This window comes from Cornus florida, unplaced genomic scaffold (genome assembly GCF_030987335.1).
Source record: "Cornus florida cultivar Cherokee Brave unplaced genomic scaffold, ASM3098733v1 CherokeeBrave_3.0.0_Hap2_Chr04, whole genome shotgun sequence".
NCBI classification, from domain to species: domain Eukaryota; kingdom Viridiplantae; phylum Streptophyta; class Magnoliopsida; order Cornales; family Cornaceae; genus Cornus; species Cornus florida.
This window is the reverse complement of record NW_026775574.1, coordinates 81,762,012-81,777,290: the sequence shown is the minus strand read 5'-3', so window position 1 is coordinate 81,777,290 and position 15,279 is coordinate 81,762,012. Positions and strand designations below refer to the sequence as shown.

Sequence of the window (15,279 nt, the reverse complement as noted above, 5' to 3'; positions counted from 1 at the left end):
TCAAAAATTTAAATATTATTAAAAGGATTCTAAAATAGATTAAAATTGGGTCTCAAAAGTTTTTGCTGGTTTTGGCCATTCTTTGATATCTTAGAAATTTTGATGATTAAATTTTGGTTAATCATCAAAATTGGAGAGAGAGGGGCATTGAATTTTCAAATGGTTTCCTTTGAGACCCGGTGCAAATAAGAAAAACTATTATACTTTTTGTACTTTTATTAGTAACATATGAACAAAATAATATTTTAAAGCCTTTTAAGAGTAGTATCGAGTTTTAATTAAATTTTGAGCATGACATCAACACACAAGAATATCAAAATTTACAAATTTGAAGATCATTGTTACTGAAACAAATGTATTGAAATTAGAAGGAAGATCCTTGTTATTAGCAATCTTCTAATAGGATAGGAGGGAAGTATTTTCCAAAAAAATAATCTTCCAAAATTCTAACAGCACATTGTAAAAAAATTCACCCAAATTAAATAGGAACAATAGAGTGGTTTCATTTAGGTGATAACATGCCCCAAAAATCATTTTTTGATACAAAATATAATATGGGGCCCATTCAATGTTTGACTTGTGTTGGTCTTTATCTATATTTCAGCAAAGCATTTTATATTGAGTACGTTCTGGTTCTCCTCCACCAAATCCTCTAGCTTCATGCTTACTTCTCAAAATGTGTCTAAAATAGTCAACTAATAATATGTAAATGTCAAACACAAAACTACCAGCATCCATCCAAAATTTTACCTAATTTTGACCAAAAAAACAAGTAATTTGACGTGGTTTTTCCACCCAAATGTTCTTAAATTCGAATCAAACACTAATTCGTGAAGAAATTTTCAAAGATCAATTATTTAAAATTATCATATACGTCTTGTTTTCCGAAAATGGGGAAATGAATTTGGCCACTTACCAAACATTTTAATCAAAATGGTGTTATACATTCTTCCCAAAAGAGTAAAACTAAAATCAAGCACCGAACAACTAAAAATTTACTAGTGAAGCGAAATCAAGTATTGAACAAAATTATCATTTTTTTTTAATTAACCTCCATTGATAGAAATTATTTATTTATGTATATATATCATAGTTCGTCGAATCGGTCAGTTCGTTGTTCAGTCGGTTTATATCGATATTCGTCCGATTTCGTTACACCGTGATCACGATCAATACCGTGATTGCCAACTATGATACACACACACACACACACACCCACACACCGTGGTTTGTAGTCACGGTACTAATTGCGATATCGGTCTCAATCGTGGTGTAACAGATAACATCGGTGTAAACAGATTAAATCAGTCAATTTATAAAGATGTAAAACAATATCGGACATTTAAAAAAAAAAATTACGAATCAATCGATGCATCGAATATAGATCGAAAGAGCGAATCATGATATACACAACTAAGAGAATCAATTTATTTATTTTTTTAGTTGTAATCGAGTGAGAAAGTCAAGAGACATACTTATGCCCCGGCCAAACACTATCTCTAAATTAGTAGGCGATATTGATTTGCAAGTACTAAAACGAACAAAGACGTCGTGATCAACACAACGTTTTGTAACAAACTTACAAATATGTGGTATGTAGCCTGTCACATGGGATGGCACATGCCATGTGGAATCATTGGGTTCCATCGAATATATATATATATATATATATATATATATACACACACACACACACACACATATATATATCGTATATAATATCATAACGTGGAAATGTAGTAACGCGTTGATATCAGCACCGGCTGCACCGCCAAATTCTATCACCTTAATCTAAGACCACCTCAATTGCATTACACCATCTGGAGGTTCACCTAACCATGTGAACCCATTGAAAACTCTCTCTCTCTCTCCAATTATCATTGACGGTGTCTATACATTTGCAATATCAGGCGTTTGCATTTGTCATTTCATTTCTTAATACATGTGATGTTGGGATGATTGATGATGTTGATATATGTATACCCACTTTGTTTAATTTTTGCTCCGACTAGCACATGATGTTATGATTTAAATGATGTTGAAATTCATATACATTTGATTTAATTTTTGCTGCAACTAGTACATGATGTTAAGATATAACGTTTGATATATATATATATATATATATATATATATATATATATCAATGGGTCGTTAACCAAGTATAATCACTCCTCCGTGATGAAGAGTTCGAGAGAGATAATAGACAATTTGTGAAATGAGCAAGTGGAGTGTATGTTATATAAGAGTAAATACATATAGATATATGAAAAAAGCAACAAAGAGCTGCGCAATGTTTTTTCATCCGAAAATAATTTTTAGATCAATTACTTAAAGCGAATTTTTAAACTTATATATTGTATTTGGTCAAATTATAATTAAGTGGAACCCGGACTTGTGTAACAACCCTCATCGTATTCAGATATAATATTGTTCGTTTTTGGATCAGAGACTTTTCGAGAGGTCACCTATCTTGATACTATTCCAGAATAAACAAGCTTAACTTTGGAATTTTGATGAGTTTACAGCCATTACGTCTTTAAAACGCGTTAATTGTAAACACTAATTTATATGTATTATGGCTCCGTCTTTGCCTTCCTCAGATAATGTGGGATCATAAGATCACAACACCTTGTAACCTGTTAGTGTGGAATCATGAGATCGTGACACCTTATAACCTATTAGTGTGATAACTCGTCCGATGTCTCGCACCCGTCCATATCACACTTTGCTCACAGAGATCGTCATAACTTGTAAGTTACAGAATTCATTCTAACGGATCGACCTAAGTATCACGACTCTTTTCTACCATGTATGTTTTAGAGTCTTCAATTGTTTATTCTAATGATAATTTGCCATATAAAACAAATATTTAGGTTGAAGTGTCTAAATGAATTATTTGACCTATAATTTTTTATGATTTTACCAAATATAACTATTCCACTTCCTTATATTTTCATGCATGATAATTTTTTTTTATTGAATATAAAAAAATCATGATACATCCTCCTAATTCAGAAGCTTGAATGAATGGAATGTGAGAGCACTGAGACATCAGTGGTTCCCACCCTACCACGCGAGATCAGTCCCCCCGCCCCCGCGAGATCCCCCCTCCACCGGTGCACACGACATCAGTGGTGGGGGCCTTCATTTGAAATTCTCCAAATTTAGAGAATATATTTTTCCAATGTACACTTCTTTTAATTATTACAAAAAATTAGAGATAAGTTCCTAGTGTCTAAACTAAGATAAAAATACCAATTTTTACAACAATTTGAATTCATTTCAACCTTCAATAAAAATCTCAAAAAATTTGTCTAACTTCCTATAATAGTAAAAAATGTAACTTGGGATCTTAAACGATTGAATTTAGTCAAATAAATAAATAAAAATAAAAATTTGTAGCGAGATAGTGGAATATGACGGGAACAAACTATTGATTATTGCGTCGTATACAACCAAAGATATGTATATGTCAAAACAACATTCACGAAATTTAATTATTTGGATTTCAAATTAAAAAATTTAGTTTCCATACTTTGGTTCATGAAGATTGTGTATGCATGTCGGTTGCCATAGTTGAACAATTGAATAGCAACAACTCAACAAGAGAGGTCAGCTTCCTCAGACAGCTCACATACATGGGATGTGAAGAAGCCAAAATTAAAGAGTTCCTAAAACAAGAAATTTGAAACTCAAAATGATATTATTCTTAATATGTCGGCATTTATTTGTTTGAATTTAATGCATGCATACATACATACATACATACTTTGAAATATTTGTTTGAATTTAATGCATGCATACATACATACATACTTTGAAAACAAAATTCAATAAACAATTACATAGAACATACCACTTGTTCTTCAAGTCACTCGAACTTGATTTTATGCCGAAATGGAATCTTATGATATTTTTACTTCGTGTTTTTTCTTTATATTAGGTTTGTTGTCATTTAAGTAGTACCTAACGTTTTTAAAAATAGGTCAAAATTATAAATATAAAAATTATGTTTTTGATCGCTTTTTTAGGACATCTATAATCGTTGTGTATATTTTTTTATTTATATATATCATAATAGATTTACACAAAAATTTTGAATTATTTATTTTTAGCTCCAACATTGTTTTATACAAAAATATATTCCCTAATAACAACCCACCAATGTCATGCTTGGACCTTATATAATTTTTACAAACTTACTTCATATATAGTTGATTTGTTAATGGAATAATAAAGAGGGAGGAAAAAAGAAATACGCTGAACCAAATATGTGTAAAAAGGTTGCATAAAATATATAACAATTTTACACATTGGTGATGTGGTAGTGTTTCTTAACAGACTGTTGGAAATATTTTACACAAAAGAGTGTTTTAACAAATTGCTGGAGATGCTCTTAGGCAGTAAAAACACTGTCAATTTTTTTTTTTCTTTCTAAAATGACATTTTTAACTAGTCATTTAATTTTTCAAACTTGGATCATTTTTTACCAAATATGTTTTTTGTGTTTTTACTCTAAAAAATCTATCAACAAATTTATGTTACAAAATAAATTTTGAAATAATATTAAACACACTCTAACATAGAAATATTGTTTCTGATCAAAATAAAAACACAAAGAAAAAACAATTGGCAAATGGGCATAGTAAATGAAACAAGTGAAGTAGAAATTTTCTTACTTGTTTTTGGCCTTTCCCTTTCAAAACAAAATATCAAACAAAATGGGTGTATATAACTTGGCAAAGAAAAAAAGAGGGTAAATTACACTCGAATAAACAGTTTAACGTTTATTATTTTAACTTTCCCTAAAACCATTGGCCAGTTGTTAAAAGTAACTTTGTGTGTGAAAATTACACAGTAATAGACCGTTTATAACGTTTATTATTTTTACTTCCCCTAAACTCGTTCGTCCATTGTTGAAAAGTGACTTTGAGTGAGAAAATCAATAATACTCTTATATAATAATAATATAATATATTACATTTTATATAACAAAAGGGCAAAATTTTTATTTTTCAAAAATTGATTAACAAGTCTTCCAGAAATAAAATGATAAAGGTATAGTCGAAGACAAAGTTAAATCTCATAATAGGTTAAAGTAATAAACGTTGTACGATTTATCTATGTATAATTTGTCCAAATTTAAAGAGAGAGATCGTTATAATTTATCTCAAAGAAATAAATATATGTGTATATATATAGATCAATCCAAATTTTAATTTCTTGGGTAAACAAAAAATTTATCACTCAAAAGAAATTACAAAATTATTTATTTAATCATGCATTGGTAGAATGAGCTTTTCCAAAAGTAATATATAATAGCATTTACTTTCTAGGTCACAGAATTTTTAACCACGCTTAGGGGAGCTTTCCTAAAACAAGATCATAATAAACTTTTCCTTTTCTCATTTCAAATAGTACAATAAATTATATACATAAAGAATAGTTGTGTGGCATTGCCCAAGCAAAGAATAAAATAAAGTAAACAACCAAAATGTAGTGTCGGTGACATGTATTTCGATTTTCTTATTTATTTCTATATTCATTTAAATAAAAGATTAATAGAAGTCTAAGTAGACCTAGTCTCAAATTTTTTTTTTTTTCATTTATTTAATGATCTTTCCTTTTCATGGACGTACAAAGAGGTAAAAGGTTGGTTTCAAAGTCATTATCGAGTATTATGTTAGACTTTTTGAAGAGAATTAATTTTGATAATCATGATTTGCAACGACCAAGATCATCATTGAACGTTTCGTAAATTTGACTGCATTTAATGGTATATAGTATTTTTGAAAAAAAAAAAATTTATAATTCAATTGGACTAAATAAATCACTTTTCAAATAACGGGCAATATGTTTCACCCTTATATTTGGTTCAATATCAAAATATTTGTTTTCTTCCTTGGTAACTCCACAATGATTAATAAATTTTCTTCAATCATTCAATTTATTTTTTTTCTTTTTTCTTTTTTCTTATATATAACATGAAATTTTCATAATATGTTTCTTACTAACATTTTTTTTTTTTTTTTTGGTCAATCAGACTAACTTCAAATGTCACTGGATCATATTTTCTTTGGTGTTATTAAGCCAACTTATTAATGTTTGAATTTGACCAGCATTGATCAATGACAATCTACAACATGGATGCTTACGTGGCATTTCATGATTAGTGGAACTGACCCTTCCTTAACAGTCTCTCTATTGTAACAGTTTGAAAAGCTTTTGCCAGCATAGTTTTAGCTCACCATTGTAATAAAAAATAAAAATCCCAAAATGTCCTGTTCTGCATATAATTCTTTTACCCAATCGATTGACATTCTTGACAGAGAAAGAGACAATGTCTAGAGAGAGAAAGTGAGAAACAGGAGGATTGTGTAGAGAGAGAAAGCAAATGAGATGAAGGAACCTTGAAGGTGTAGTATATAATAAGAACAAGAAACAAGACAGCTAAGGCAAGAGTCACTTTATTTAAAGCTTTTAGCTCTCTGTATACTTGTGTGTGTGCAGAGTCTAGACTTCTCTCAGTTATTGTCCCCCATAACCTCTATATCATAGGTGAGAGAGAAATCTCTCTCTCATCGACCTGGTTTGAGTTGCTGAAACAATTTGGTTGTCCATTTGTAGGACACATTGAGTGTTCACAAATTGTCTGTTATCAGAAGCTGAAATATATCAATCTATCTATACACAGAGAGAAAAAGGTACTACTAGCTTGATTGTTCTCTGCTCTCATCATCATCGTCTCTCACTGTTCTGTTTTTCTGTGTACCTCTTTCTTTCTCTGTCAGATCTCATTCACTGCATTCTGTTGTTACATGTACAATACTTCATCTCTCTCTCTGTTTTCTTGATTTGTTGCTCAATTTGCTTTAATCCCAAATGGGTTTCTTTAATTTTGCAGAAAGGATCTGATTTTGAAATGGGTTCAAAAAGAAACTTACAGTGGGTTTATTCAGAAATATATATATATATAGTTATTGCTCAATTTGCTTCTTTCCAAGTGGGTTTTCTTTAATTTTGCAGAAAAGATCTGATTTTGAAACGGGTTTCCTCCAATTCGATTCTACTTTCCTTAGTTGATTTAGCTTTAAAAAAAAAGAATTAAAAATTTGGAAACTTACAATAGTTTATTGACGAAAAAAATTAATTTCCATATTTAGTTCCACATATGTTTTCATTACTTTCCTGTTATTTTCATTCATTACATATAGATATTTGTGTGTGTAGATTTAGAATTATTTTCTATTATTTGTTCAAGTTGCTGCACAACATATTGTGGGTTATTCAGAAAAAGAAAAATTGAATTTTCATAGTTTTCCTGTTCTTCTCATTCTTTTATATATATTTATATACGACGGTGAGTAGATTAACTTTTTTTTTTTTTTTTTTCTTTTTAATACTTAATTGCTTAATTTGCAGCACAACTTGTTGGAATTTTATGCAATTGTTTGGTGGGTTTGGTTTGGAACTATGTGCTTCTTCTTTTTTTCTCTCTCTTTTTCTCGGTAAATTGCGCTTAAAAAAGGTCAATTTGCTATTGGAATATTTAACAGTGTATCTATCTAATAATTGCGGTTTTTCTTCGGTTTGAAGGAAGAAAACTTGAGTTAATTGCGCACTAAAACACACACAGTATGTGTATATTTTTCTCTTTTCTGCATGGTTAGGTATGAGATTGATTGGTCTCTTTCCATCTTTTCTGACTGACTTTAATGGCCAAGAGGTCCCTCAATTAGGGTGGCTGAATTTCATGAGTTGGGCCCAAAAATATCATGTGAAAAACATAAAAGCATGGTGACATGTAAAGTGAGACTTGTGGGTAGTTGTTGTCAGATCCTCTTCTAGTTTTTACAGGTTTTTATAGTTTGTTTTCATGGACTGTTTTGACCACCAGATCTTCAATCCATCTTTACTATTCTTCTTTCCTAGATGATCTTGGTTTGTTGAGATTCAGGTCTTTAATTTTGTTTATTCCATGAAATTAATTAATGGGTTTTGTTTAATCAAGTATATTTAATCATCTGTGTGTGTGTTTGTGTGTGTTAAAGTTCTGAAGTTGTTACCTAGATGTCAGTTTCTTCTTCTAGAGTGTGACTTGTCTGGTCTTTTTCAATGGTTATGTAATTAAATATTTGATTATCAGTCAAGAATCAAGACAACTTCTGTACTTGTTTCAATTCATTCAATTTATTCCTTCTATGATTTGTCTCTGATTGCCGAGAGGACACAAGTGACTGTTATAAATATTTGCAAAATTTTGATCTTCTGTTGTATGCTCTTTTGACAATTCACATGAAATTTATATTAGATTTTCGTTCTTACAACTTGTGTTGCATATTGTGCAGATAGTTGATTAAAATTGGGACCATGAAGCATAAAGATGGAAAACCAGCTATTCATCCCGACAAAACCTCAAGAATAGTCCCCATGACAATAATGTTTGTTGTGCTATGTGGATTCTCGTTTTATCTCGGAGGAATGTTCTGTTCGGGGAAAGACAGATTGGTTGCTAATGAAGTTGTCAAGGCAGCCAAATCTTCGAAGGAACCGGCTACTAGTCCAACTACAGGCTCTCTCCAAGTGAAGCCAGTTGCTTTCCCTGAATGTGGTAGTGACCATCAAGACTACACTCCGTGCACAGATCCAAAGGTATTTCCAAATTTCTGGTGTCAAAATTTGAAGGCTTTGTAGTATATAGTATTGAATTGTGTAGATAGCTGACATATCTTTATTTTTGTTTCAGAGATGGAGGAAGTATGGTCTTCACCGGCTTACTTTTATGGAACGTCACTGCCCTCCGATATTTGAAAAGAAGCAGTGCTTGGTTCCTCCACCAGATGGGTACAAGTCGCCAATCAAGTGGCCTAAGAGCAGGGATGAGTGTTGGTACAGGTACTTTGGCATGTTTTTAATCTTGTTTTTGAAGGGTTCTTATTTTTAGCTTGATTTGAATTGCTCGGCCTTATAAATTAACTGTTGTCTATTTCGGATCTGGCTTTAGAAATGTGCCTTATGATTGGATCAACACCCAGAAGTCTAATCAGAACTGGCTTAGGAAAGAAGGGGAGAAGTTTCTCTTCCCTGGTGGGGGTACTATGTTCCCGAGGGGTGTTGGTGCCTATGTTGATTTGATGCAGGATCTGATCCCGGAAATGAAAGATGGGACTGTCCGAACTGCCATTGATACTGGATGTGGGGTGAGTTTCATCTTATTATCTTGTTTATGTGATTGAGTATATATAAAATAAAATTCTTGCCGGTTTGCAATTCTATAATGCTGATAGTTTGCTGACTACTATATTCAATTCAGTCACTGAAAAGTTAAACTATCGTTCAGTTCATTGGAACTGATGATTTATTTTTGCTCTTCGAAATTCGTATGATCTTTGGAAAGATGATGGACGTATCTAATTTGTATCTCATTCACAAACAGCTAAATTAGATAGACGAGGCAATCTGCACAATTTATGCTTGATGAAAGAATTATGCTAAGCAAATAATAGTAATAATGCTGTTGGAAAGTCCCAATATTGTATCTTAAACAATAAAGGTAGTTATTTGTAAAAAAATTTATAAACTTGTTGTTTGATGTTTGCAAATATTTTGTGCATAGGTTGCCAGTTGGGGAGGTGATTTACTGGATCGCGGGATTCTAACAGTGTCTCTTGCACCTAGAGATAACCATGAAGCTCAAGTCCAATTTGCTCTGGAACGTGGGATTCCTGCAATTCTCGGCATCATTTCAACACAGCGGCTTCCTTTCCCTTCGAACTCATTTGATATGGCTCATTGCTCAAGATGCCTTATTCCGTGGACTGAATTCGGTAACTACTCTCTCTCTCAAAGCATGCTTACTGTTTACTTTAGACAAAACTGCACAATCAACCACGCGGTGGGAGTAACAAATTATATGTTTTTCTCTCTCTTTTAATTATGGGATTATAGAAAAAATGAAACATCCAATTTTGAATGCCTTAAATAGATACATTTACATCTATCCTCCTTAAAAAACTTTATATTCAATAGCAGCACACGATATAGTTCTTTGGCATCTCTCATTTATGTGTAAAGTAAAGAATATCTTTTACTAAATTCCTCCATCTGATATGGAGTTTATAGTTAACTATGCCGTAGGGAAAAAAAAACGTGTATAAAATCCGTTGCTAATTAGATTTCTTCGATTCTGTTTTTCAAAATTTTGTGTGTGCTTTATAGATTACAATTTCATTACCATTATATTATTTTCGAACTTTACCACTGTATGAACTAGTTGCAAGTGTACTTGTTGAATTCAGGGATCTCCTGCCTCTGTTCAAAATTTTGTTACCACTAGGCATTTTTCATGAATGGAATCACCATTATTTTCAGGTGGTATTTACCTTCAAGAAGTACACCGTATACTTCGTCCTGGAGGCTTTTGGGTTCTTTCTGGTCCTCCTGTGAACTATGAAAACCGGTGGAGAGGATGGAACACGACTGTGGAAGAGCAGAAATCAGATTACGAGAAGCTGCAAGATTTGCTCACTTCAATGTGCTTCAAATTGTATAACAAAAAGGATGACATTGCAGTGTGGCAGAAATCTTCAGATAACGACTGCTATAATAAGCTTAGCCCAGAGACCTACCCACCCAAGTGTGATGATGGCACCGAACCAGATGCAGCATGGTACACTCCACTTCGGCCTTGTGTTGTTGTTCCAAACCCGAACCTTAAGAAACTAGCTTTAGATTCAATCCCTAAATGGCCAAAGAGATTGCACGTTACACCTGAGCGCATCTCAGATGTTCATGGTGGCAGTGCTGGTACTTTCAAGCATGATGACAGCAAGTGGAAAGTGCGGGTGGAGCATTATAAGAAGCTACTTCCTGCAATCGGGACAGATAAAGTAAGAAATGTGATGGACATGAATACAATTTACGGAGGTTTTTCTGCAGCTGTGATTGATGATCCTTTGTGGGTCATGAATGTGGTGTCTTCCTATGCTGCTAACACACTTCCTGTTGTATATGACCGGGGCCTCATTGGAACCTACCACGACTGGTAAGTCCGAATGCATTTATAAACATAATTAAGCTATGAATCTATAAACCTCGTTGTTTGAATGGCACTAGGTGCACATTGTTAAGTTATTTATGTTTTCTGTTTACAGGTGTGAAGCTTTCTCAACATATCCACGAACATATGATCTCCTTCACCTCGATGGCCTCTTTAGTGCTGAAAGCCATAGGTAAGGGTTTTTCATCTCCTTACTTTCTTCAGTTGATCTATGCATAAATTTGCTTAGTCATTTACTTTAACATACTGAAAGTGTTAATAAGAACTCTTTCGCCTGGAACTATTGGAGTGCTAAACAGGCTATATTAGTCCTTAGAATACAAAAATTGAAACAAATTAGCTATTTGTTTCATGAATCACCGAAGTCAAGAAATAAAGCATTAGTACTTAATGTTTAGAATTGTACTTTATCCGTAAGAAAGCTTACGAATTGTGAAACTAACCACACTTCTCCATGCTATGTAACTTTTCTGTTTTCTATACTAATGGACCGAGATGACCTAGGAAATGGTGCAGCTCATCGGTCACTGCAGCTAGTTCTTGCTGAAGAGCAATGACATACAATGTTGCAGCCTGCATGACATGTCCATATATATCATTTTTTATCTTAACTTAATACAAAAATACCTAAAAAAAGATAAATTAAGTCAGAAAGAGCGAACACAACTATTACAATAAAATAGAGTCAAATAGAGGTGATATATTCATTCTCATAGTGACCGGCAAATACATGTGGTTCTAACATTAATTATGTCTTGGGCAGATGTGATATGAAGTTTATGCTCTTGGAAATGGATCGGATACTGCGCCCTAATGGGTATGCAATAATCCGGGAATCCAGCTATTTTGTGGATGCTGTTGCTACCATCGCCAAGGGGATGAAATGGGGGTGCCGTAAAGAAAGCACAGAGTATGACATGGAGAAGGAGAAGGTATTGATTTGCCAAAAGAAACTTTGGTATTCCTCTAAGCAGAGCTCAAGATAAAGAAAACACAAAAAATTCAAGTTCTGGTGACAAGCCTCTTGCTGGGATGAGTTATATTTATAATACAAGGCCTAGGACAAAGAAGTAAGTTCCACACAGCTCATAAAGAGATTTGATTTTTCCATAAGAATCTTGCAATTCAAAATTTATCAATTGAAAAGTTATTTAGCCAATAATCTTATTTTGTTATTTTTTAGTGCCTTCTGATATAATGTATTCTTTCGCAAGGCATACCGGGAAATGTCCCATTCATTGTTGGGTTTTTCCTCTTTCCATTTGTTGTTTACTCTTTCACTAAATGTTCGTTAAATCCGGATGTGAAATATATATGTAAGGGGTTGAAAAGTAATACCAATTACAGGGCTTTAATTTTTATGTAACTAATGAAATTTGGTCCATTCATTATATACTGCAATTGTTTGTTTGCCCATCTTTTCATTTATGTCACATGTTTAGGTTTTTGTTTGCAAAATGATCTCACTCCAATCACGGTAATAATAATAATTTTATCTTCAATTTTGATATTTTGATGTGGTATGGATGGTTTGAGGTTGAAGAATTGGAGTTGCCTTTCAAGAAACATAGCTGCTTTTATTTTGTCTTTGAAGGTCACCTTCTTGCCCGTGGTTTGTAATGGTGAAGATATGGTACCTTTTGCAAACTTGCCAATTTTGTCTAATGGAGTGTTTTAAAAAACTAAATTAGTGGTTGTGGTATCATCATTGTAAAGCAGTATTTAAAATAAATTTCACTTTCAAGGAAGAAATATATAGGGATTCTTGTTCACAGATTCCGTTAGAAACGGCATGTCGTGAATAAGGACCAGCCTGAGTGTTATATGCCACAATATATAATTATCAATTTTACAATTTTCTGCTAAATTTTTGTTAGTTTCCGCGCCAATTGAAGATGCAAGAAATTTGTTCCCCTCCTTCTCTCTCTAGAATTCTTACACCTCAACTTCAAAAAGATCCCCCTCCTTTCCATTCCTTATCCTATTTATAGATATTTACAAGATATTTACTGATTGCTGGATCTGGGCCTATTCCTCCATAAGTCCTGGTCACCTTTGATGGGCTTACTCGCGTTCGGCCCATATGGCAGTGTCTTTATATGGGCCGACTCAGCTGTACGGACTGAATGTAGTGTTTGCAAGTCGGATCCGGCCCATGTCGTCCGGGGCCTCCTCAACTGCCCCCATAATTGCCCCTTATTTAATAAGGGGTAATTATTGATGGCGTCTCATCATGATGTTGACGGCTCGAGATAACCACGTGGGGGAACGGACGGTCAGATCCAGAATCAATGCTCCGGGACTCGAGGAATTTCTCGCCTTCCCGACGCTTCGGCCCTCGGGCCCCCTCGCCTTTATAATGCTCTAGAATTCCACTTCACGTCCTTTTACCGTCTCCATCATCAGTCAAGTCTCTCTCTTTCTAGAACAGTGCTAAGCTTTTTCTGGTGAAATCCTTCAAGAGTCATTCTTCCAGCGATCTTGCAGTCCTCCGAGGTTAGTTTCGTTCTTTTTTACTTTCGGCAGGCTTCCATTTACCCCCTTTTAGATTCTTCAAGCACTTCCACCATGGTTGTAGATCTGGATGTTCTTCATATGAGACTTAGACTTCCTGACAACATCGAAGTTAGGGTTTGCCCCCAGGACGTTAACATTATGACCGGCGCCGGCCTCCTGCCCGGCGAAGTCTTATTCACAAATCTTCAATTGAATGTTGTTAGGTTCCCTCTGCACCCTTTCTTTAGTTATGTCTTCAATAGATTGGGGATATCCCCTCTGCAGGTCAACCCCAACTTCTTTAGAATCATATCTGTTATGCTCTTGTTGATGCGTGACAGAAATCTGGACCTTGACCTCATAGACCTCCTTCTGTGCTATAAGGTCAGTAAGATCCGTACTAACGAACCCTTCTACCATCTCTACCCGTTCGAGAAGATGTCCATATGTACGGACACAATAAAATCTGAGAAGGGTTGGAGGGATAGCATCGTGGGCATTAGTGGGGCTTGGTCTTCGCCGGCTGCAGAGGATTACCCAATCCCGAGCGCCTTTGGTGTCTGTTCTGTCTCCTCCTATAAGAAATTCAAATCTCATAAACATGACTGCCCCTGCGAAACATGCGTTCCTCGTTTTTGCACTTTCTTATGCCGTTCCTTAGGAATACCTTGTGATGACTTGAGCTATAGTGTTTGCAGGGATAGGAGTAACTACTTGAAGAAATACGTTCTGAACGATATTCCTTCCTGCTCAGATCTCCTCACTTCAGACAACCTCTTAGCGCTCTCATCACTCGGCTACAACATGAGCAGACTTCAGATTCCTTCTTTTGGCAGGAAGAAAAATACTCCCCCAGCCACTCCTGCTGCTGGGGTGACCTCCTCTCCAGCGTCAGCTTCTTCCTCAGCCACCATCTCTGACACTGTCCCGAGCACAGTGGCTATTAACCCTGTTGCCAGCGCCCCTGCTGCCAACCAGAGCGCGTCCCCCCAAGCTACCATAGCTCCTGCTGCTGCGGGGGGCGGTCGGGACAAAGAACGAGGCAAAAGGCCTCATCCTGACAGTGAAGTCGATCCTGAAGAGGAGCCTCTCATTAGAAGGACCCGGGTCTCCGGGCCGGGTACTCTCTTGCACTGAGCGATCAGAGCTCCTTGTCACGGGCCTAGAGATTTGGCGCAGCGGCACGGCCCGTGCGGCACCAAGGCGTTGCTTCAGCTCGCGCAAGCGCCCTAGTCAGCCACCACGACCTGCCCTCCCAAGGATACATGCTGACTGGTTTCGGCCTGCCATGGCCTTGTCAGGGGAACGGCTCCAGCTCCCGACCAGTTTGTGCAGGGATGGCCAACTCCCTTCTTCATAATCAAGTCCAAGACTAGCGACAAGCACCTCGAACTGAACCGAGTCGACCTGCCTGAACTCTGAAAAGGTACCATCCTGTGGTCCTGCACGCCCCTTCCCTGGAACCATTCCCAGTCAATGAATGTTCTTAGCCAACCAGCATGCGTATCTTCTATGCTCATGGCGTCGTTAGGAATCGGATCGTGACATTCTCCCCCACCCAAATCCTGCGACGCCCTCGTCGCAGTGCGGCGCTGACTCCGCTGCGTCCAACTTTCCAAAGCCTGTCTCCTCCAAGTGGTATGCTCGCCTGCCCACCATCGCTTCCTTGTACAACCCCTGGCTGCACTCGCCCAATGATAGGGTTTCGGGCTAAAGGGACG

The 15,279-nt window shown here is 35.5% G+C and overlaps 1 protein-coding gene across 3 annotated transcripts; it reads left to right on the top strand.

Moving 5' to 3' along the window:
- The first annotated feature begins 6,326 nt into the window (after positions 1–6,326).
- Positions 6,327–12,437, top strand: LOC132303665 (probable methyltransferase PMT21). 3 transcript variants are annotated; one of them, XM_059801015.1, is made up of 8 exons: positions 6,327–6,707; positions 8,352–8,655; positions 8,750–8,898; positions 9,008–9,203; positions 9,620–9,830; positions 10,375–11,047; positions 11,157–11,234; positions 11,826–12,437. In XM_059801015.1, the coding sequence occupies exons 2-8, from the start codon at positions 8,374–8,376 to the stop codon at positions 12,046–12,048; spliced, it is 1,812 nt and encodes a 603-aa protein (XP_059656998.1). In that variant the 5' UTR covers positions 6,327–6,707; positions 8,352–8,373; the 3' UTR covers positions 12,049–12,437. The 3 variants fall into 3 exon arrangements, with proteins under 3 accessions (XP_059656998.1, XP_059657000.1, XP_059656999.1); XM_059801017.1 differs by lacking the exon at positions 6,327–6,707 and adding an exon at positions 6,799–6,823; XM_059801016.1 differs by lacking the exon at positions 6,327–6,707 and adding an exon at positions 7,823–7,960.
- The last annotated feature ends 2,842 nt before the right edge of the window (positions 12,438–15,279 follow it).